The sequence below is a fragment of the Elaeis guineensis genome, chromosome 10, assembly GCF_000442705.2.
Source record: "Elaeis guineensis isolate ETL-2024a chromosome 10, EG11, whole genome shotgun sequence".
Classification (NCBI taxonomy): Eukaryota; Viridiplantae; Streptophyta; class Magnoliopsida; order Arecales; family Arecaceae; genus Elaeis; species Elaeis guineensis.
In genome coordinates this window covers 75,216,567-75,241,628 of record NC_026002.2, presented here as the reverse complement: position 1 = coordinate 75,241,628, position 25,062 = coordinate 75,216,567, and the positions used below count along the sequence as shown (strand labels likewise).

General features: G+C 38.1%; 2 protein-coding genes across 5 annotated transcripts in view; both read right to left on the bottom strand.

Moving 5' to 3' along the window:
• LOC105052225 (transcription factor MYB3R-3) overlaps positions 1–16,043 on the bottom strand; it is a 31,691-nt gene extending 15,648 nt beyond the window's left edge. For 3 of the 4 annotated variants that reach the window (XR_833338.4, XM_010932963.4, XM_010932965.4), the window contains exons 1-3: positions 15,686–16,043; positions 15,416–15,594; positions 387–438 (exon numbers count right to left, since the gene is read on the bottom strand). Coding sequence is in view for 3 of the 4 variants with exons in the window: in XM_010932963.4 (XP_010931265.1) it covers positions 387–438; positions 15,416–15,570 (207 nt within the window). In the remaining variant the exon portion in view is untranslated. The remainder of the gene's footprint in view (positions 1–386; positions 439–15,415; positions 15,595–15,685) is intronic. The other variant, XM_010932964.4, reaches the window with a different exon arrangement.
• A 3,250-nt stretch (positions 16,044–19,293) lies between these two features.
• Positions 19,294–22,410, bottom strand: LOC105052240 (uncharacterized). Its single transcript, XM_010932991.4, has one exon. The coding sequence runs from the start codon at positions 22,392–22,394 to the stop codon at positions 20,916–20,918; it is 1,479 nt and encodes a 492-aa protein (XP_010931293.1). The 5' UTR covers positions 22,395–22,410; the 3' UTR covers positions 19,294–20,915.
• Positions 22,411–25,062: the final 2,652 nt, after the last annotated feature.

Here is a 25,062-nt window from a genome sequence, read left to right as displayed (position 1 = left end):
TTTTTAGAAATAATGTTTGTAATAAGTAACCTTACTGTGTACTGGGTGTCAACTATTCCATGGGTGAAGTCATTGGGCTATGGTATCCAATGACCTGGGCTTGAATCCCACCTACACCCCAGTAGTTGGGTGACTGCCAACCCCCTCCCTTTTCTACTTTTTTTTTTTTCTCTTTTGAAAACAGTCATTACCACATCATACAAGATTATTTGAAAGAAAACTCCATAATCTGATGGTCATGAAGCATAAATGTGGGATTGAGAAAAAAGATATACAAACTCAATGAAACCATCCCCAAAGTTGTCATCAAGATCTTGGACACTTATAATTGTTGTGTGATATATATAGATACAAAAGAAAGAAAGAACTGCAATAAAAGAACTCACCTCTTGGGGCGTCCAACCACCCTTAGCTCGCCTTATTGGGCCGCTAGTCCTCCTAGAGTTAAAAGTAGATAAAGAGCAACAAAAGAAAAATTTGTAACAAAATCCATATTGCTACTGGAAATTTAATTCTTGTGTCAAATAGCATAAAATGATTATGAATAGATGGTCAATAGAATAAAGATGAAAATAATCATCAGAAGCTGGTAAACATATCCAAGAACAAGTCTAGCTGATAGCTTAAAGTTCAAAAAAGATGAACAAAAGTAATACTTTTAGTACAAGTGAAAAAATTTGCATCTATCGATTGGTAATAATCCTATCTACTTATGCACTGTTCTATCTACAACATCCCCCATAAAAAGATGATAATCTATATAGCTAAAGAGAATTTTCAGTTCAAGAAATTAATTTCCAATAGGTAGATATTTTTATATATAAACTTGCACCAGCATCCATTTCAAAAGGACTTTAACCTTTGATCTTCCCAAGAATCTGCTTATGGTGACTTATTTGATAACTACAAGACTTTTGACTTGCAGAAATATATGAAATTCTACTAGCAATATAACTTCTGTATATCTCAGAAAAGATTCATAATTGACTCATTACTACTTTATCTATGCAATAATGCGAATGTCTCAATTTAGGTGAAGATTCTAGCACTCTTTAAATTCTGAAGAAAGCCAGGGTCAAGCATGAAGGACTTAAATTAGAAACGCGATAGTTGAATCAAAATAAATGACAGCGGACTGCCAAGAATAATTGCAGTTCAGCATTCATAATTGGCAAAAAGGTTGTAACTGACCGCCAAAAGGTAATAATAATTTCATTAATCAATAAAAACACGAGTTGTACACAAATCTCAGAATATAGGATGTTTGATGAAATGAGCTTAAACTGAATTGTATCTAACATGAAGGCTGCTGACATGTTTTATGATGATAGAGGCCTTGATTGTTACGGTTCAGAATACTGCAGAGAAAACACTTCACCATTTTCTGACTTGCTTGGATAACTATGACATGACAAAGAGGAGTCTGATGTGCTAAGCATGAGCTTGCTGTTGCATTTGGTGACATATATGAGGCACTGGATTATCATTAACAAAAGTTCCATAATTGCAGATACTAACACAAAGTGTGAAAAGCTTAATATGTCATAACTAGCGACCATGAGCTGAGTGTTGCATTTGGTTCAAATGGGTTACCCTGTTGAAAAAGGGTGGCCTGAATTATTGATGACTCTATGGACCTTCATAATTAATTGTAAACTAGTAAGCATGAAAATTTGTGTTTTAAAAAAGATCAGAAAACTATGCTAATAAAATGGTCTAGTATGGGCATGATGCAGCGAACACATCTTAAGACCTACCTCTAGAATTTAGTCACAACAAAAGGAGCATATTTCTTAAAGTTAGGTAGGATTTCTGATGGTAGAGCATTGATAGAGAAGAATGGAAGTAGGGGTGAAAAAGAAAAATGGAAAAGAACATATAGTGGGATGGATGAAAATTAAGGAGTGAAGAATAATATATTTTAAGCAACTTATCTACTTCACCCACAACACCTATATGCTTAGATCAGTCAATAATTACAATTGTGGAACTTTTTTCAAAATACTGCCAAGTTTATTATGAGATCATTGCTCTTCCCTTTTTTTTTTCACATATAGTAGTTGCTTATCGAATGAACTAAACTTGTTTACCTTCAATAATGATAATCTCAACCTTCTATCATCATATCAAAAAGGAGAAAACTCATTTATACTTCCACAGCTTTCATTTTTATCGAGACATTCCCCATAGAATATGATAGGCATGTTATTTATAATCTGAAATTCTAACTGTGCCTTCAGGATTCAACGTTTTAAAAGGCTATGCTTGGTGATAGATCCACATTTATATTCAAAACAGGTGTTTCCATGGCATGAAGTGGGACATCTACTTTAAAGTGTACTAAACAGAAGACGTTTTAACAAGTGCATAGGTGTCTACAATATTAAACAGAATATGTGCGGTAGTAATTTTTGCTATTTTCTGTTGATAATCTTAAACCTTTTAGCTAACTGAAGACACTCATTTTTTTTTGTTGTTGGTACGCTAAACCGACCTCATGCCACGTGGCATCATCACATAAGATCACCAAATTACCAATCTCTAAGCACAGAGTTGCAATGAATTAAACTTGCTAACAAGTAATAAGATCGAGATTTTATCAATCTAAAGTAAGGTACATCAATGATACCTTTATCTGTAATATCAGCCTCAGATCAACCAATGACCGATCTCATCTGGTGCACATCAGTCTTTAGCCGATGTCAACTTCTGTATTATCTATAGCAACCATCTTATGGAGTTTATTTATGATCTCTACAGCTAAACCACAGCTGGCCACGATCTTATATACGATCGGCCACGAGCTTATATACAGCTAGCAGATACAGCTAAGTATGACCTCACTTCCAGCTAATACGTACAGCTATACTCTAGCTCACTTACAACTGATTATAATCGCCTAACAAACTCTTCTAACGGCATAACAAACTTTGTAACGGCCTCATCAGCCCCTCTATAAATAGAGGGCCAGGGATTCTCCAATGGTAAGTTCTAACTCCAAAAACTAGAGTGAGACTATGCCGGTAGGAACTTTGCCAATTCTTGAACAAGGACTCTAGTTCCTGCTAGTCCAATTTCTCTAGTTCCATCCTCTTCTTGTGCTCTACTACTCTTTTCTACCTCCTGTTCTCGAGGTTCGAATTAACTTAAGCATCGGAGGGTCAAGGACCGAAGGATCCCCATCTGATTTTTTGACTTATTTTGCAGGTTTTTTTGAAAGTGTTTCAGATCGGACTGCTATCGACCTATAGCTCAGCTTTGTTCGACCTGCCCCATCTCAGATTTTGAGTCTTGCAGCAACAGATTGACGCTAGAAGAAAGGTCTGACTTATTTCTTATGGAAAAGATGGTCAGAGCGCGAGCACCAAACAGTTCTTTGGCATCTCCATCCTCTCCAGACGTCCTGCCAAAAGTTTTCCAGTAATAACCAGTTGCTGTTGATCCTCAACAGTTCCTCCTGCTTGTTCGACAAGTTCAAGTTCTGACAGCAATTGTTCAACAGCTTTAAAAGATTGAGGAGTGACATCAAAAAAAAGCTTCTCCTCCGAAAGCTATGTCTCAGCACAGCCGTCAACCAGTCCATCAAGATGAACACCACATTGATGATAAGGCTAACGATGAATCTGCTCCTAACAATGCAAAATCTCAAAGAGAGGACGATCTGGAGCATAAGATTCAAGATCTTGAGAAGCGCCTAATGGAGCTTCAAGTAGAAGGTCGATCTCAAAATAATGATAGCTATAATCTCCGATCTCCTTTCTCTCAAGAAATCCTGAATGAGCCAGTTTTGAATCAGTTCAAGATGCCCATAATTGAGTCCTTCGACGACTCCATCGATCCAATGGGTTATATTAAGGGCTACAGAGCTCTTATGGCCTTACAGGGGGCTTCTGATGCCTTACTATGCGTTGCCATCTCTGCTACCCTCAAGAAAGCAGTAAGAGTATGATTTTTTTAACTCCCGCAGGGGTCCATTTCTTCTTTTGAGCAGCTCGGGAGACTGTTCGTTACATACTTCGATACTAACCGACCTCACTTGAGGCACACAGACAGTCTGTTCTTTATTAAGCAGCAAGAGGGAGAAGACATCAGAAAATATGTGGTTCACTTCGATGCAGCCACTCTGAAAGTAAAAAACTTCAATGAGGCGGTCGCCATGTCTACTTTAAAGAGGGGACTTAAAAGCAATCGCCTGATCTTCTCTTTGAATAAAAATTTTTGAGATACCTATGATGAAATGCTCGACCGAGTACGGAAGTATGCTCAGATCGAGGAAGAAGCCATCGCCAGGAAGGCTAATAAAAATAAAAATAAAAATGAGAAGAAGTGATCGAGAGAGGATGATGGAGCTCAACAGAGCAAAGGCTCCGACCGACCTCAGAAAAATCCGAGGTCAAGAAGCCCACCTCGACGTTTTGATTCCTACACTCCTTTATCAGCCCCCCGAGCACAGATCCTTACTAAATTGAAGGATATCTCCAGAAGCCAGAACCAATAAAGGCCCCACCAACAAAAAAAGACAAAAAGAAGTACTACCACTTCCACCGAGATCACGACCATGATATCGAAGAATGCAGGCAACTTCGAGATGAGATAGAGGCCCTGGTGCATCGAGGCTACCTTAGCAAATTCATGAGGCCAACCAAAGCCATTGAATATCAACCTCAGATAGAAGAGAATCCTGAGAACCACAATCGGCTAATTGTCGGGATCATCAACATGATATCTGGTGTACTGCAAAAAAAACTGGTAATCCATCTCCTAAAAAGTAGACGACTGAAGATGTTATCTCTTTTTTTGAGGATGATGTAAAGGAGATTCCAATCCCTCGTAATAATGCTGTTGTCATTTCTATGACAATAGTAAAATATGATGTAAAAAAAATTCTAATTGATAATGAAAGCTCTACCGATGTATTGTTCTACGATGTATTCTCAAAAATGAATATGATAGATCAACTGAAGCAGGTCGGCACTCCGCTCCTCAGATTCTCAGAAAATTTAGTAGCTGTTGAAGGAAAAATTACTCTACCAGTTACAGCAGGACAGAAACCAAAGCAATCAACAGTGCAGCTTACATTTCTGGTGGTAAAAATCCCATCTGCTTATAATACTATTCTTGGCTGACCTGGTCATAATGCTCTTAAAGCTATTGTCCCATGTATCACCTATTGGTGCGATTCCCGACTAAGGAGGGGACTGGAGAAATGCACGAAGATCAGATGGTAGCTCGACAGTACTTGATGATTGCCTCCAAGATGAAGCAACTCTCGAAAAGTGTACCAATTGAAGTACTAGATCCAATAGATGAGGTCGAAAAAAAATGAGGTGAGTTTGCTAAAAAACTAAAAATTATTTCACTGGAAGATGATCTGAAAAAAACAGTTCAAATCGGGTCAAATCTTAAATCCGATTTGCGGGACAAAATATCAAGTTTCTTCGAGCAAATGCCGACGTATTCATCTGGTCGGCTTCCGACATGCCTGATATTCCTGCTGATGTAATTGTTCACAAATTGAATGTTGATCCAAAGTTTAAGCCAGTTTAGCAGAAAAAGAAGAGTTTTACTCCAAAAAGACAAAAGACAATTGATGAGGAAGTTGATAAACTCCTGAAGACAGAATTTATCAGAAAAGCTCACTATCCGAAGTGGATAGCCAATATTGTTATGGTCAAAAAGACTAATGACAAGTGAAAAATATGCATTGACTACACCGACCTTAACAAAGTCTGTCCAAGAGAGTTTTTCTCTACCAAGAATTGAGCAGCTAGTGGATGCTACTTCAGGTCATAAACTTCTCAACTTTATAGATGTTTTTTCAGGATATAACCAGATCAGAATGGCTCCAGAAGATGAAGAAAATACATCCTTCAATACCGAAAGAGGTCTGTATTGTTATAAAATGATGTTTTTTGGTCTTAAAAATGCAGGTGCAATATATCAGCATCTTGTCAACAAAGTCTTTAAGCATCAAATTGATCGGAACATGAAAATTTATGTTGATGACATGCCGGTAAAAAATGCTGAAAAAAATTGGCATATCACCGATTTAGAAGAAGCATTCGAAGAGCTCAGGAAGCATTAGATGAAGCTTAATCCGAACAAGTGTGTTTTCGGAGTAACTCGAGCAAGTTCTTTGGCTTTCTTATAAATCAGAGAGGAATAGAAGCAGATCCCGAGAAAATTCATGCATTATTGGAATGAAACGTCCGACCACCATCAAAGAAATTCAGCAACTCACTGGACGAGTAGCAGCTCTCAATCGATTCATCTCTAGATCAGCTGAAAGGTGTCTTCCATTATTTAGAATATTAAGGCAGATTAAAAATTTCGACTGGACAGAAGAATGCCAAAGTGCTTTTGATGATTTAAAGAAATACCTGGGCTCTGCACCTCTTTTCTCGAAACCAGTTGAAGGGGAAGAATTTTATATATATATATATCTGTCTCACCTAATGCTATTAGCTCGGTTTTTATTCGAGAAGACAAAAGTATTCAAAAGTCGATCTATTACACAAGCAGATTGTTACGAGATACCGAGACCTGGTACAGAAAAATCGAAAAGATAATATATACTTTGATCACATCGATCCAACAACTTCGGCCATATTTTCAAGCTCATACAATTATAGTATTGATAGATTAGCCATTGAGATCGGTATTACAATGAGTTGATACATCAAGTCAGATTACTAAGTGGACAATAGAACTCAATGAGTTTGATATTCAATATCGACCTCAATCTGCAATAAAAGGCGAAGTATTAGTTGATTTCATTATAGAATGCATTATTCTCGATGATGGATCAATTTTAGAAACCTTGAAGATATTAATTCATCCTGGGTTCTGCATGTGGACAGAGCTTCGAATTCTTAAGAAAGTGGTGCTGGTTTAATTCTGGCAAGTCCTGAAGGATTTATTACCGAGCAAGTCCTCAGGTTTAATTTCAACACTTCTAATAATGGTGCTGAATATGAAGCCCTGACTGTAAGATTAAAGATGGTGAAAGAACTTGGAGTCAAAAAGTTGAAAATTTTCATGAACTCACAATTTGTCGTCGGATAGGTATGAGGTCAATTTGAGACTAAAGATCTCATAATGGCTCGATATTTGCAAAATATAAAAAAATAATCTAAAAATTATGAGGAGCATGAAGTCCTACAAATCCCAAGGTTGAAAAATATCTGAGCTGATGCCTTGTCACATCTTGCTACATCGGGATTTCCAGAACTTAATCAAAAGGTTCTGACCGAGCAGTTAGAGAAGCCCAGCATTCAAATTCTCTCCATATTTCAGGTCGGTCATGAACCGAGTTGGGTTAACCCCCTTGTGGATTATATAACAAAGAAAATTTTGCCCGATGACCCAGTTAAAGCTAGAAACATCAAAAGACAAGCTCCATAGTATATTCTTCAGGGGGATCAGTTATATAAAAGGTCTTATTCTTCCTCTACTTCGGTACTTAAAACTATCCGAAGTCGATTATGCACTTCGAGAAATATACGAAGGAATATGTAAAAATCATCTGAGAGGCAGATCACTTGCCTACAAAGTAATTCAACAGGATTATTATTGGCCGACCATCTAAAAAGATGCAGCAGATCTTGTCAACAAATGCGATCAATGTCAAAGGTATGCCAATATCCAACGCCAGCCTGCTGTCGAACTCATTTCTATTACCGCACCATGGTGCTTTGTAATTTGGGAAATGGATATATTGGGACCTTTTCTAATGGCAACAGATCAAAGGAAGTTTTTGGTAGTTGCTATTGACTACTTCACTAAGTGGTTGGAGGTAGAACCTCTGGCTTAAATTATTGAGAAAAAAATACAAGATTTTGTCTGCAAATAAATAATATGTCGATTTGGTTTACCTCGGATAATTATTACTAATAATAGTCGACAGTTTGACAATCCCAAATTTAAAAAATTCTGTTTCAAACTTCATATTAATTATCAGCTTACTTCTGTTACGCATCCACAATCGAATGATGAAACCGAAGTCACGAACAGGACTATCCTTCAAGGATTAAAGACGAGGCTTACAGAAGCAAAAAGGTTATGGGCTGAAGAACTTTACAGCATTCTATGGGCTTACAGAACCACATATCAGATTTCGACTGAAGAAACTCCTTTTAAACTTATCTTTGGAGCCGAAGTTGTAATTTTAGTTGAGATCAGTTTACCATCTGAAAAGGTGAGAAATTTTCATGAGGCAACAAATTTTGATCGATTGAGAACCGATCTAGATCTTCTTAAAGAGATAAAAAAGCAAGCCCACATCAGAATGGCGGCCTATAAACAGAGGATTGCTAAATACTATAATGTTCGGATAAAATCGAAGTCATTCCAAAAAGATGATCTCGTCCTAAGACGAACTGAAGTTTCTAAGCCAAATGAACAAGGCAAACTCGCTCCAAATTGGGAAGGACCTTATCGAATCACTGATATTATTCGCCCAAGAGCCTATAGAATTGTAAACCTACATAGGTCTTCTATTCCTCGTACTTGGAATTCGAAAAATCTCAAAAAGTATTATCAATAAAAATACTCCAAAGAGCTCGTTCTTGCACATCATATATTGTATGAGAAAAACTAAAATCCGATCTCCAGATCAGTAAGCCCCGAAGGGCAAAGATGGAGATAAGATCTCCTAATCAATGAAAATCCGATCTTCGAATTGGTGAGCCCTAAAGGGCAAAGATGGAGACAAGATCTCCTGATCAACGAAAATTCGAACTTCGGATCGGTAAGCCCTGAAGGGCAAAGATGGAGATAAAATCTCCTGATCAATAAAAATTCGATCTCCGAATCGGTAAGCCCTGAAGGGCAAAGATGGAGATAAGATCTTGTGATCAACGAAAATTTGATCTCCAAATCAATAAGCCCTGAAGGGCAAAAATGGAGATAAGATCTTCTAATCGATGAAAATCCAATCTCCAGATTGGCGAGCCTCGAAGGGCCAAGATGGAGATAAGATCTTCTAATCAATGAAAACCCGATCTCCGGATCAACGAGCCCCAAAGGGCCAAGATAAAGATAAGATCTTTTGATTAATAAAAATTCGATCTCTGGATCATGATGCTCGAAAGGCAAAGATGGAAATAAGATCTTTTGATCAATAAAAATCCGATCTTCGGATCGATAAGTCCCAAAAGGCAAAGATAGAGATAAGATCTCTTGATCGATGAAAATCCGATCTCCGGATTGAGATTATCTTGAAGTTCTATTGACAATCCAATTTATTCAAAGCTACATTTGATGAAGAGTACTGATCTCCAGATCGAGATTATCTTTTTCTATCAAAAATCCGATCTATTCAAAGCTAATTGGATAGCTAATGCCGATCTCCAGATCAAGCCTATGTCAATCTGATCTTCGGATCAAATGAATATAGCTACAAGCCAAGATCAAATGACAATCTCAGGATCGAGGTCAAATTTTAAGGTTCTGATAAGAAGCCGATCTATTCAAGGCCACATCAAACAATGGTATATTTGAACCTTAACTTTAAATTAGTTATTAACTGATAAGATTTTCTCTGTTAATTATTTAATTTGATTGAACTATGATCCTAAAAGTTACACAAAGTTCTTTAAATTTGGAAAAATTATAAAAATCTATCCAAATGACGAAAATATATATGTCGGATCAAGACATATCGAAAATTTTACTTTCATTGATTTGGAAGTAAAATACATTGAGAAGAGACCCTCATCGGATCCATACATTGCAAAAAGAAAAAAAAGACCCACATCGGGCCATTACACATCAAAAAGACCTATATTGGGTCAATGCATCCAAAACAAAAAATAAATTACAGGATAACGACAGGAGCATCGGAGTTCTTCGGAGCTGTCTCTTCTTTAATTTGCTTTGGCTTCTCAGCGACCTTAACAACAGGGGACTCCGCATATACAACTTCGGTATTGGGGACTTCGGTCACAGTTAGAGGAACCGCTAAGATGGGCTCCGCAACAGTGACCTCGGTGGCATCCCGATCTGCCTTCTTTGCTTGTTCTTCAGATACTTTGGCAGACGGTTCGAACTCCCCCTCAATACCCATGTCAATGGCAATCTTTGGAATCACTTTGAAAATGTTGACTTCGGGAAACAGCTTGACCAAATTCTGATATTAATAGAATCTGAAGTCGTATGCCCCCTCAGAGCACTCAGTCACTTCATCTTGAAACTCTTCGGAGGCCTTGTACTACTCCACTGCCTTGGCCGCTTTATCTTGCTCTTGTTTCACTTGCTTTTTAAGAGCCTCAATAGCCTTCTCATGGATTTCATTGGCCTTCATCGCCTCCAGAAGTCTCGGCTCTAGCTCCTTGTTCTTCTTGGCCCGTTCGTGTAGCTCGAAGATTCGCATCTCCTGTTCATTCACTTTACGCTGAAGGTCCAGAAGATTCTAATTCTTTGCCTTCAATGTATTCATCTTCTTATTGGGTTGATTTTTGAGTCCTTTTGCAAGCTTGGACTCCTCAGCTTTCTTTTTGGCTGCCTTTTTTTGCTCCTCGACGATCAGTATATTATCATCCATGGCTCTTTTATTCTCTACAAGCCAGGCCATGTTCTCATACATGATCTGAAAGTCAATAGCGACCTACACAGAGAAATAATAGATCGGTTAGACACCGACCAAAAAAAAAAGAAAAGAGAAAAAAGTTTACATGCATAAGATGCTCAAAGCCAGGATTCATTATCTCCAATTTATTCTTTCGACGTGCCCCCATATCAACCTTCGGCAAGAGGTAAGAAGATCGTGACCAAGTCAAGGTTGCTCCAGTAGAGACATCCGCCCGATGCTATCTCCTTCAGCCGAAGTTGACGGTGCCGCAACAAAAGTAGGTTTCTGACTTGACTTTGGAGGGGCAAGATGAGCACTGTCCTTTTCCCTTGATTTCCTCGCATCGATTGGTGGGTAAGGTGAAGGTTCCGACGATGGTGCCCGAGGTGGATTGCTCTGTGCGACTCTTGGAGGAGGGTCGGCTTTCCCTAAAGTGGTCGGAGATGGGGTTGCTGAAGAAGATCGGTAAGGCACCCGAGTTGCAGGAGGATCCACACCTTTAATTCTCTTCGGTGCGGGGGCAGGAGAAGCTTGCTTTGGATCCTCCTTCCTCTTCCTTGCATATGTCATCTTCTTTGGGTCGAACCTCATTTCTGCACAAAGGAGCAGTATATTTAAAAAAATAAGAAGATGCAAAAGAAAGAAAGTCAAAAGAGAAATACATCGATTTTACCTCAAGAAAAGTACAGGCTGATACCAACATCGTACAATGCCTTATCATCAACAAGCCTTGATAGTTTGGGCACTGCTATGGTAATCAGAGATGTGTGAGCCTCCTCATCTCCAGGAGAATTTCATAATGAGAGTTCCACTTGGTATCTGGATGCCCCCAGAAAGATCTAAAATCCCATAGAATAGGGGGTCGGACAAAAAAGAAACGGTGTTTCCAGTCGTGAATGGAGGAAGGCGAATTTATAATTTTTTCGAGAAAAGTACCCCCAACCTTTCTCATACGGATGCCTCTTCAAAACTACTAAAAACCTAAAAAAGAAAATTCTAAGCCCTATGTGTTGGAAGTAAGGCTGCAAATGGGTCGGGTTGATCCGTGATCCGCCCCAACCTGACCTGGTTAGACCCGACCCGAACCTATTTAAAAGACCCATGGAGTCGGATCGGGTTCAAAAATTGGACCCGTTCCCTTTTCTAGGTCGAATATGGATTTTTTGAATTTGGATCCGATCCGTGGAGATTTTTGGGTTAATTTGGATCTTAAGATACATGACCCGACCCGATCCGACCCGATCCGAATCCAAACATAGGATCCGAACCCAGTTAGAGTGACTCACCCAAATAGGAGTTTGGGCTTGGACCAAAATTTTTCAAACCCTTCGATCTTCCGAGAGCATATGCTCGATCTAGACCACGAAATCAGAGCATGAGGTTTGAAGATCTTCCTCATTTTTTCCAGACGGGAGCATTTGAGGGATGCCACTATCGACAATCTTGTCAAGGTTGGGTACCTCGGTTGGACCGATTTGATCTTAAGGTTTGTCGTTCCTATCTCCTACAATCTCTATATTTTGATGCCGTATGTTCTGATTTCTTCTTTATTTGGTTTTGAGTCATGATTTTTTTAATGCTAAAGCGCTAGAAGGCAATAATAATAAAAAAAAAAAAATTAATTTTCGAGTGATCTGATAAGTTTAGTGCTAAAGAACTGAAATCAGAAAAAATATTAATCACAAAAAATTAGAATGATAATACATTCATGTCATATTGGAAAAGGCTCCCATCAAGCCCATTCATTTGTAGATCATGGATACTTTCATGATCAATAATAATCAGGGGGCAACAATATGTTACCTCCTATTCCCATCAAAAAAAATTTTCATATGATTTCTAGATATTAAATACAAATATTTAAGCTCCTCTAGTCTGCAACTAATGACTGTCATTTATATGATTCAGGTGCGTAGAAGACTACTATGATGCGGTTGTGAATTATAAGACTGAGAAAAGGAGAAAGTTGATAGAGCAAAGCTACCGCTTGTGGGGGCTTATAGGAGACCAATGATGCAGTCTTGTAGGCCACCCCAGTGCCAACAGAATATTCAAACTCCCAAATTCCATGTACTACGATGCTTGACATTTCTTCCTTGCTTTTTTTTTTTTATGGATTCCCTCTTCCTGTTCCATCAATATATAATCCGTCCCTTTAGCAATATAAGAAAAGAGGTCTTTCTTAGTTGTCATCTAGCATTAGCATTCACTGATGGTAGGTTTCAAATAAAATAAACCCGTGATTCAATCCGACACGAACCGGACCTGCATTTCATGGATTGGGGCCAAGTTATATATGGATCCGACCCGACTCGACCCGAATGATCCAATGGGTCAATAAATTCGACCATGAACCCGACCCGATCCAATTTTTTATCGGGATGGATATGGGTCCAATATCAAGATCTGATCAAGAAACCAGGTCGGATCGGGATCACTCAGGATCTGATCCGACCCGACCCATTTGCAGACCTAGTTGAAAGTTACATATTATTATGAACACTATAAACATCATAATGGCATTTGGGGTCACCTGAGTAGGATGGATCTTATAAAAGTCAAAAATATTACAGAAAAAGGGATGCAGTGAAAACCAAAATTCAGATTGGAAAGCTTCATCATAGAAAGCTATGCAGCCTTCTAGGGGTTCAAAAATCCAACCTTTCAGATCAGGCACCAACATCTCGTACTCATCGAAGATGTTATACTTTTTCCAAAGAATTACCAGGTTCTCCTCGGTCAGAATGGATTCCTCCATTTTCCGATCAAAGTAGTCCAGGAGATCGCGTATAGGAGATTCCCCACGTTGTTCTGGACTCCCCTCATCTACGGGATCGACATTGGGACTTTTTCAAGGAGGACTTTCTATCTCAAAATCTAGTAAAGGCTGGATTGACTAAATCCTTGGGTCACCTACAACCTCTTTCCCCTTATCACCTCGAGTGGATATGCTTTTCTAAAGAAAAATAAAAGAAAAAAAAACTTGAAGAACAGAAAAGAAAGGAGAACTGGAATGGAAAGGTTCAAAATAGAAAGAAAAATTTTTCTACCTAAGAAACTTTGATGAGACTCTCCCAGAGATGAAAAAGAACTCTTCTTCTCCACCTCCGGTGAACTCCTTATCTCCGACGGTCTTGAGCACGGGAGACCTCTGGAGAAAAACTGGCAGTACCTCCACAAGAAAATGGCGAAGATGAATAGCTGTTCTAAAGTGAAAGCTTTTTATAGGCAAATCAACAGTTCAGATGAACTGATCTTATCATCGATTTGTGATGTTTGGCACTACTCTAACGGCTTTGTCAGACGACGGTTCAGTGCACCTTCACCAGATTTTGCCATATCGGACTGATCCACGATCGAACTGATTAACTAATCAAGTACTGACAAATAATAGATGTCTATTTGATGTTCTGAAATCACCTTCTCAGATAATGATGATAGGAAGATCAGCTGTATCATTTCCAGAAAGGAGTGCACGTCTCTCCGTTTTCAACTCAAGTAATAAATTTTGGCATTATCAAGATATGATGCATTTATTTCTGACGACAAAAATTGACAGATAATTCTACTCCCATGTTCGATATGATAACTGTCACTTCGGATATAGGAAGTGCGGGGCAAAATATTGGTACACTAAACCAACTTCATGCCACGTGGCATCATCACATGAGATCACCGAATTATCAATCTCAAAACACAGAGTTGCAGTGAATTAAACTTGCTAACAAATAATAAGATCGAGATTTTACTGACCTAAAGTAAGGTACATCGGTGATACCTTTATCTATAATATCAGCCTCCGATCAGCCAATGACCGATCTCATTTGGTGCACATCGGTCTTTAGCTAATGTCAACTTCTATATTATCTATAGCAATCATCTTGTGGAGTTTATTTGTAATCTCTATAGCTAAATCACAGCTAGCCACGATCTCATACACGGCTGGTCATAAGCTCATATACAACTAGCAGATACAGTTAAGTATGACCTCACTTCCAGCTAATATGTATAGCTATACTCTAGCTTACTTACAACTGGCTATAACCGCCTAACAAACTCCTCTAACAACCTAACAAACTCTGTAATGGCCTCATCAGTCCTTCTATAAATAAAGGGCCAGAGATCCTCCAATGGTAAGTTCTAACTCCAAAAACTAGAATGAGACTATACCAGTAGAAACTTTGCCAATTTTTGAACAAGGACTTTAGTTCCTATCCAGTCCAATTTCTCTAGTTCCATCCTCTTCTTGTGCTCTATTACTCTTTTCCAACTCCTATTCTCGAGACTCGAACTGATTTAAACATTGGAGGGTCAAGAATCAGAGGATTCTCATCCGATTTTTTGACTTGTTTTGTAGGTTTTTTCGAAGACGTTTCAGATCGGACTGCTACCGACCTATAGCTCGGCTTCGTCCAACCTGCCCCAGTCTCAAATTTTGAGTCCCGTAGCAACACTTGTGTTACAGCATGCATGTCTTCTTGTATCACATGTCAATCACACTCGTGGCAACTATTTACGTTCATTGATAAGTACTGCACATCTGAGTTCTGACATAAAAACTTTCCAAGGCTGTAGGAACATTGGTCCAAACTGGAAGCGTTAGCAACAAACATAATTACAGGCAAAGCAAGAAATCAACCCTCGGAATCAACACGGAACTAGGTCCTCTTCCCACAGAATACAGCAGTTGAACAACCACATCACCGCTTCAAATTTGCAGCTTTCTAAATCCAAAATCATAAAGAACCGAAACTAGAAAACATCATGAATTTGATCAACAACACACGCATAGCACTAAAGCAAGAAAGATCGAGTCCACATCTAAATTCACCAAACAACGATTACCTGTGTGACGGCGAAGATGTCGCCGGGCTGGAAACAGCAGGAGACATTCTAGAAAAGCCATAACTACCCTCGGAGAGAGACGAACTCGATGCGGCAGCTGATTGCTTGTTCTCTATACAGCTCTGCTCTATCTTCACAGCCGCCATCACCTCCATCGATCACCTCCCCAACTCCGCATCCTAAATCAAGAAACCAACCCAAGAACCATAGTATTACTCTCAATAGCCCATCAACACGAAAAGATAACAAGAAAACGGAAAGAACACCAACGTTCGAATCCCGATTTAAGAACACCAAGAATTAGCAGCAAGAACGGCAACTTGAACAAGACCTCAGATTTCCAGGGTTTCAGACCAAGAAACCGGAGGAATCGAAGCGAGGACGGATCAAGAAGCCGCCGCGGAGCGATCCAGCGCTGTCGGTAGGAATTCAAGAACGGAGATCCCTTCCCGAAGAGGCCGAGAGAACCACGGAGGATAGAGGAATCGAGCAACTTCGGCTGAGGGGGCGCAACGGGGATTGCCGGAGAGCTCGCGAGGGGGGTTGGGACGGAGAGGTACGAAACCCTCGAATCGAAGAAAGCTCTCTCGCCAAGCCGAGAAGCCTTTCAAAAAAAAAAAAACCTTGCCCGTTGAAGGAAGGGGAGAAAGGTGAGGGATCAAAATCCTAATATTTAGACGAAGGAAACGACCATCGAAAGCGACCATGTCACGGCGACGTGACGGCGCCGTCAGAGATATGGTTAAAGCGAACTGGAAATTGGCTAACGGTCAGTGACGACAACGTTACCGTTGCCGAACTAGTTTGAACCTCAAACGGCCCTCTGCCTTTGTGGTGAGGGTTAAGGGCGGCTGGGGGCCGTCGGATCGTTCTCGGGTTTACGTGGGCTGTCAGATCCCGGGCCGGGGTTTTAATGGAACGTTTCCAGGATCCGGGGTCAGGAGAGTTACCTTTTAACTACTGGAGATAAGCAATGAGCTTTGGGGTTTTAATGGTCGGGATTTAATTGGCGTAGTTGATGGAATGATGTTCGAGGGATGTACGTCCAGAAGGAATACGGAGCTTAGTAGGATTTGGACGACCCGGATCTGTTTGGTGTCATGATGTTGGCCGGGAATATTGTAGAATTTGAAACTGTGTGCAAGAAGAAAGGTGACTTAACATCAGCATCTTTGTAATTATTGTTATACTATAGAACTAAGATAATGAACATTATGATGAAGGTACATAAAGTCATTTACAAAAAATTTAAAATTTTTTTATAATATCTTTTCAAATATTTTAATTTTATTATTTAAATATTTTAATTTTTTTATTATCATAATTTTAATTTTTAACCGTTGAAATTTTAATTACCAACTATCATATATATTTAATTTTATTTTAAGATTCTGACCATTGAGCTTTTTATTAAGAATATTGATAGATCAATAAAAATCTCACGATCATAATTTTAAATGGCTATAAAAAAATCATCTTGAGATCTAATTTTATACATCCTATCCAATCCTTTTATTCTCTTATTTCTAACTTTTCTCTTTAAATCTTTTATCTTTGTAATTAATTTTCTTGAGTACTGAAAAAGTCTTTATTAACCTCCTCCACATTCATGCCCGCAAACAGATCCCGATCGTATCTTGGGATGGATATTCTAGATATTTCTATATAAAAAATAAAAATACGTCTCAGGACAGTGTCCAACATGTTTCTGAATTTGATTAATTTTATGTCTTAATGTTATGTAAATTATTTATAATTTTTCTACAACAAAGTTTAGTTAATTTTGTTTAGTCTTTTAAATTACATCAATAATTCTTTAAGTTATGATCTAACGATTAACCAGTGATCCAATTTATTGACTGACATGGTGTTTTTATTTTACTTAAATTGAAGTCATATTTGAATCAGTTCACTAACAGGTTCAAAACGAATCTGAATTAAGTTTGATGCACAATAACTAATTAAGTTATGTAAACCAATCAAGTAATAATTAATTAAGTTATGCAAACCAATCAAGTAGTGAGATCAAATTATTCAAACAAAATTATTTGGTAACTTTAATGATTCAATATTAAATAGGCAACTATTGTTTGTTTAAATTTGAAAGTTGAATTTTCCTTCAGAGTGATTTGGTTGTTAAAACAAGAAAGTTCGAAAATGGAAAAAAAATTAAAATCAGAGAACGAACAATATAGAATAAAAAGAAATTATTTTTTAAGATTCAAAATTGCAGTTAATGAGTTACCAAAAAAAATTGCAGTTAATGGAAGAATAATTGGACTTTCAATATTTTGCATCTTCAATAATTATATTTAAAGTATGGAACAATCTGCTATCTCCAATTCTCTAAATATATGTATAGGACTTAATTTTAGTTTTTTATTCTCTTGGCACTTTATTTCTCAATTTTATATCCTTCTTTATTTCTTTTAAATCATTTGTGAGTCCATAGTGTTTAGGTCAAAGGAAATGAAGGAACTTAACTGGGGGGTTGGATTTAATGTGCTCTACCAGATGAAAGAAATCAGTCTCAATTATTTTGCAAATTGTGATTCGAGCAGCCGTATAACTATTTTTAAAATCATTTGTAGAACAACAGTTATGGTTTTATCTTGGAGAAATTATTGTCCATGCTGGATGCACTAATATGGCCATGCATACAGTCAATCATAGTCATCGGTTCCTATGATGATGCATGAAGATAAGTACTTAATGAATAGGGTCTACATGAATTAGCAGCTATGATTTGTTGTATATACGGTCATGTAGTATATATAGTATAGGTAATAAATTTCCCTTATCTTGATCCAATTAGGAATTTAGGATATGCAATTGATTGATCAATTTGGATTACATATGTCAAAAATGGGATAGAATGCTGAACACTTGACCCGCATCTGAGCCAAGCCCACATTTATAAGCCCGCAGGTGAGTTGCTTTTGGCATATATACGTGTGGCCCTAAGAGGGCATTTGGTATGGGATGATCCACTCAGGATCAAGTGTGATATAAGTGGAGGTGATGAGATCACCGTATTTAGTTGCACCATGATGATCTTACGTGGTGGTGATTTTGAATTATCTCCACTCCTCAAATTATCGTCTAATACGGTGATACGAAACCTACTCTTGAGGATGGATATCTAACATCACTCTATCATGATGATCTAATATTAAAATATATTAATTTAAATATCCTCAACATTAAGATACTTCCGAAAAAAAAAATATTTTTTTTTGTCGCTATATTTTTCCACACACTTTGAGGGATAGTTGAGGTGTTCTCCATAGAAGAGAAGCGTCGTCTCCGCGAAAGAAAAGGAAATCCTTCCTTCTCTTCTTTCTCGTCATGCTGATTAGAAAGAGAAAAAATCTATTTAATTTTATTTTAAAATCTTTTCTATCCCAATCCCCAATCCCAACTCCCAAACAAGTTATCAGGATATTTTTGGTATTATATGATTGGTGATCTTGAATTTTTATAGCATACCAAACAAATAGTTTGTACATATCTGAGAATCTTTAATCACTGCACTATGGTAAACCAAATATTATGATCTTAGATTACTAGAGATTAGATCATACTAGTATTTGGATCACTAGTGATCTAAGTTGGGTCACTAAATGCCCCCTAAGGATACATGGCTCTCTTTAAAAGAGCATATATGAGATAACCTAGAGCATTGGTCCGGCCTATTCTCTATATAATCCTGATGTATTTTGAGGCAATGAGTCATCGTGGAGGCGCTACTCTCGGCCGCTTCGCATCATTTCTGCTCATTTTATTTAAGAGGGCAGTTCTGCAAACATAGATGAAGTGTCCAGAAAGTGTGATTCTTCTTTCTTCTTTCTTTTCTTTTTTTTTTTTCTTTTTTTTTTTTTTTTTTTGAGATGTAGAAAGTGTGTAGCTACAGGATGAGATTGTAGTGAAGCTACATGACCATGTTAGTTGTTTTTTCTCCAGCGTAATAACAAGGTATTGTTTGGAAAACTTCTGTAGTGAACTTTTGGAACTCATGAGGAGACATGTATCCAGTCCTGTGAATGTGAAACCAAATAATTTGGCATCTAGTTTTGCTGTTCATGAAGCATGTAAGATGGTGATTGTGCAAATCTCTCAAGATGATTATAGCAAGTGGAAGTCACAGTCTGCAAAAGTGTTCCCATTCATCAGGTCACTACATGTTCAATAGATAAGAAATAATCTGTTTCTGCATTTGACTGCATAAGAACGACAACCGGTAATGTGCAATTCTCTGAAATCCACTTCTGATATTAGCCAAATGGACCATCTAGTCTTTCAAATGCCAGTCATTGTCTGCCAATCTAGACCCTCCTCTCGATCATCCAGGCCATATTAATTTGACATCTTTATTACAAAATATCAAAGAATAGAGGAAAAGGATTCATGTAGCAGACCCCAACTAGTTTGGGACTAGGGCTTATTTGAGTTGAGCTGTATTTCAAAATATCAGAGAAGTTGAATAGCCTGAAGATTTGATATCAAACTGTGTCCATCTGATAACCAAACAATCAAGCTCCCAATAAGAAAATGCCAGAAGTACCCTCCACACAAGTGTCATATGACAAAGATGTAGTATGGTTTCCAACAGCAACAGGAACCACTACAGTTGGTTTATTTACTACCTCATCTACCTTCCTTAAAGTCACATTCTGCATTTAGAAATACTTGAGCATCTATTCAATTGTCACCAGTTGGTTTGTGCATTCTCAGATCTCCAGACCCACCAAACTATATTATCGACTTGAAAACCCAGCAGAGCTTGAGCACCTCTGGTTCACTTAATCTACAAACTTCAATCCTTCTGTCCATGGCCTGTATACGGTACCATCTGCAATTCACTAATGTATATGATATCTTTGCAATACGCAGCTGTTAAGATGCAGCTTCTGAATAAAGTTTAGTGGGTGTTCTATAGCCATCCAATGGAAAAGTAACTATATTGTCTTCCAAGAGTTAAATATCAATTTTTATCTTAAAATGGATTGATTATATTCAAGTAGACAGCAGATTGCATGACGAGAAGAGCTTGAATCAATTAGCATGTCATCTGCAATCCAGAAATGTGAATGATACCTTTAATATCTTGCGATGTACTGTTGTCAGTCAAAATGCAGGTTCTACATAACATGGACTGGGTATTCTTCTACAGTCATCCAACTGGAAGGAATCCAAATTTCTTTCAAAAAAATTAAGTATCGTGGGCCATCTTAAAATGGATTGATCACATGCAAGTAGACATCAGCTTTCTTCTGAAGCATGTGACAGGAAAGAGCCTGCATCAGTTAATATTGCTTGATTCTGCATTCTTTAGCAAAGGCTCACAACCTACTAACCTAACAATGCTGCAATCAGCTCGATGGTTATTGATGCTGATTGCTGCCACCAACTGTCACTTGAATCCCTTTTGCTTGTCCTGTCAATCTATGATCTGTGCATGGATTGCCTTTGCTTGTTCATCAGAAACCTTATGAAGTGTTTATGGGCACTTGAGCTTGGCATCTGACAGTACTTTATAGATGGACTCACTTGGTTGATGTCCAGATATCAGCATCTCATTAAGCAGAACCTCAGCTTCTTGCCACTTCCCCTCATTGCACAGAACACGAATGCTTACATTGTAACTAGCAACATTAGGGACCAATCCATTCCCCCTCATTTCCCTAAGCAATCTCAGAGCCCGGTATGTGCTGCCTTCCCTACAATACCCATAAATCATCATGTCATAGATCACGTTGCTCGGCTTCAGTGCCTTCTCCCTCATCAACTTGAACAACTTCCATGCATCCTTCATATTACCTTCAGAACACAGCCCTCGAATCAGAACACCGTAGGTGTAAACATCAACCTCCAGGCCAGCTCTTTCCATGGACTGGTACATCTCAAATGCCCTCTCCATATCATTCCTTCTAGCAAAAGCATCGACAAGAATAGTATAAGTTATTTTGGTAGGAGCTAAGCCCCTCTCCTTCATTTCTTTGTAAGCCTTGGCAGTCCCCACCAAATCCCCAGCCCGAGAAAACCCAGCAATGAGCACATTATATGTAACAATACTCGGAGTACAGCCGGTTGCCTTCATCTGAGCCAATACATCCAAAGCATTCGATATCTTCCCTGCTTTACAATACCCATCAATAAGTAGGTTAAACGTAACCAAACTCGGCCTCAATCCATCCCGTCTCATTCCCCCGAACAACTTCTCAGCATCTCGCAGTTTCTTCTGCTTACACATCCCGCCAATTAATGCATTATACGTCACGACATTACACGAAACTCCATTCTCACGCATTTCGTCGAGCAGATTAAACGCAAGATCAAAACTTCCATCTTTACAGCATTCACATATCAATGAATTATATGTGTAAAGATTGGGCGGTATACCTTCTCGTTTCATCTCATCATAGAGTTGAAACCCATCGTTTCTAAGGCCCTTTCTGAAGTGCCCGTTCATCATTGTAGTGTAGGTGAACGCATTCGGAATCAAACCGATCTCTCTCATTCTGGCAAACAACTTCTTTGCCTGGTCCAAGTCGCCATTTTTACAGAATCCGTCAATCAAAGTAGTATGCAAGACCACATTGGGTGGCTCGCCACTCTCGTCGAACTGGGCCAACAACTCCGAAGCCTCGCCGAGCTCTCCGGCATTGCAGAGGCCTCGGATCATGATGCCGAAGCTGTGGCTGTCCAACTGGAGCCGGCCTCGGGCTTGTTGGAAGAGGGTGCGGGCCTCCGGGAAGCGATGGGAGGCGAGGAGGAGGTGGAGGAGGTTGTTGAAGGTGCGGGTCTTGGGGTTGAGACCGAGACGGAGCATGCGGTCGAGGTAGAAGGCGGCGGGGTCGGGTTTTTGGGATCGGACGTAGGTGGAGATGAGGAGATCGAAGATGAGAGCCGTGGAATCTGGTTGAGTCTTCACTATTCTTGGGATGAGATTGAAGGGATGGTGGGTTAGAGGCATCATCGATTGCGGGAAGAAATCCGCGGGATCATTGGCTATTACTCTTCTTTCAAAAGACCGGGGAAAAATTAAAATAAAAAAAATTACAAAACTACTCCCCCAATTTTAATCTAATTTTTTAATATTTTTATATTTTAAAAAATATCAAATTAATCTTTATAATTATTGATATGTTCTAATGTGATCTAACCATTTATTTTATCGATAAATGATATTAATTTTTTTTCTCAATGGACGAAAATATCCATTGCTCATGGATAAATTTTGAGGAGAAAGAAGATGAGAAGGAGGAGTAGATAAGAAATAAAGAGAAGAAAGAAGGACCAAATAGATTGGATGAGGAGAATGAGGACAAAAAGGAGAAGAAAATGGTGAGGAAAGGGAAGGAGAAAATGGGTTGCCGATAAAAAAGGATGAAGGTGGAGAGGCCATCGTAAAGGAAGTGATTTATGGACAGCTTAGAAGAGGAGGATGAAAAGAAGAAGGACGATGAGGAGGATGAAGAAAAGTGGAGAGATGGATGGAGCTGGAGGAAGGTGTCATGGAGGAGGAGCATGGGTGAGGAGAAAGAGGAAGGAGAAAGATGGGTTGTTGTTGAAAAGGGACGGATGTGAAGAGGATCGTTGTAGAGAGATGGGGTCACGGGTGAGTTTGGAGGAAGAAGAGGATAAAGAAAATAAATGGATGAGGAGGAAGGAGAAGGAAGAGGGGTTGCCAACCGCAAAAAATGGGTTGGAGAAGGAGGACAATAAGGAGAAGAGGATGGGGAGAAAGAAGAGGAGGAAGGTGGAAGTATAATCATTTTATGGGACAATATAACTTACATGAAGATGAAGTCATTGATGTCGTCGAAGATCTTTTCCCTCAGCCTGTCAAATTAGCCTGCAACAATATCCTGTAATCATCTGCAATTTGCAACCAAAAAAGAATCAAGTCGAATATGCTCTCATTGTCTTCTAGCAGCATTTTGGTTTTCCAATCCCAACTCCAAAAATTTTCGATGGGGAGGACCTCACAAGCTCTCGAATAAGTTGGAGATCAAATCTATAGGGGGTATCTTTTTATAACATACCTCACCCATCAGAGACAGTATTTGAATCAATCTTAAAGACTAGAAGATGAACGTAATCCATGATAGTTGTTTAGAGATTAACTTCAATATAATAACCATCAAGTATATCCTCAATTTATTGGAGGCTTATCTTTAGTCAGAGTTCAGATGAATAAAATCAATCAAAATAAATCCTAATGTGTGTTAGTGTGGGCTATATTCAGATGGGACTTAATCGAATAAATTTTAATATTTTTCTACTTGGCCCAACCTAATACAAGCATCTTCATTTTAATTATTTAAAATATTTTTAAAAAAAATTAATAAAAATTTTTCTGGATCTGAAAATTGAAAAACTGATGTGGATCCATATTTAAAAATTTAATTAATCCATAGGATATACACTGCATACTTGATTACAAAATAATCATCAATGTGAATCATGGTGGCAAATGCATTATCAATCAACACACGACCTTTCATGCACCACAACACCAATGACCTCCCATAATTAAGTTCTTTATGTGAAATTTTACTTTATGAATAGACAGAACTTTATGTCTATTCCTTGGTCAGTTTATATCGCATGGTAAATAGTTGATCAGTATAAAATAAAATAAATTAAATTTATTATAAAACCCAATATGATGAATTTATACATAATGTCTAATACATATCATAAAATGAGTTATACCCATATGATCCATATGAACTCTCAAAATCTTGAAAATGAGTTTTTTAGTCAGTGGATCTATAATTATCAACTCTGTATAATATGTTCTATAGACACTATGTTCTTTATTTTCTCACAAAGAGCCAAGTATTTAACACCAATATATCTGCTGGTGCTGGCACTCTCCATACTATAGAAGAATTTTATCATAGAATTATTATCATAGTATATCTTTATCGATCTACTTAATAGAACCAACAACTCTAAATCCTGTGATCCATTTTAACAACATATAGCTTGTGAGGAAGTCTCATATAGGCTATGTACTCTGTTTTCATAGTGGATATTGTAAATAAGATCTTATTTTACATACATCTATGATATAGCACCTCCTATAAGTAAGAAGATATATCGGTGGTAGACTTCCTACTGTTGAAGCATCTAGCAAAGTTCAAATCCTAATGGCTTATTACTTCATGATGATTAGATCGACTGTATATGAGCTGATAAATTTTTATACCTTATAGGTAATGCATGACTTTTTTTGTAGCTTCTAGTCTCCATTTTTGGACTATGTTGATAATGTCCAAATACTGATATAATGAAAGTAATGTCTGGATGCATACACATATGGGCATCAATTAAAATGTCTACAACTGACGCATAGGTTATAAACCTTATTTCTTTTTTTTAATCTTAATTCTTGGATATGGAGCTTTATTAATTTTATCATTCTTTACTATATCAACACATCCAAAGGAACAATTTTCCATCCTAAACTCAGTATTATAGAGATATGAGTCTTTTAAGACAGTCCAAATAACTCTAAGGATCTATCTCTATGAATCTTAATATCGATTACATAAGCGATTGCACCTATATCTTTCATCTTAAAATTTGGTGATAGAACATGTTTGGTTTTCTTAAATAAATTATAAATACTACTG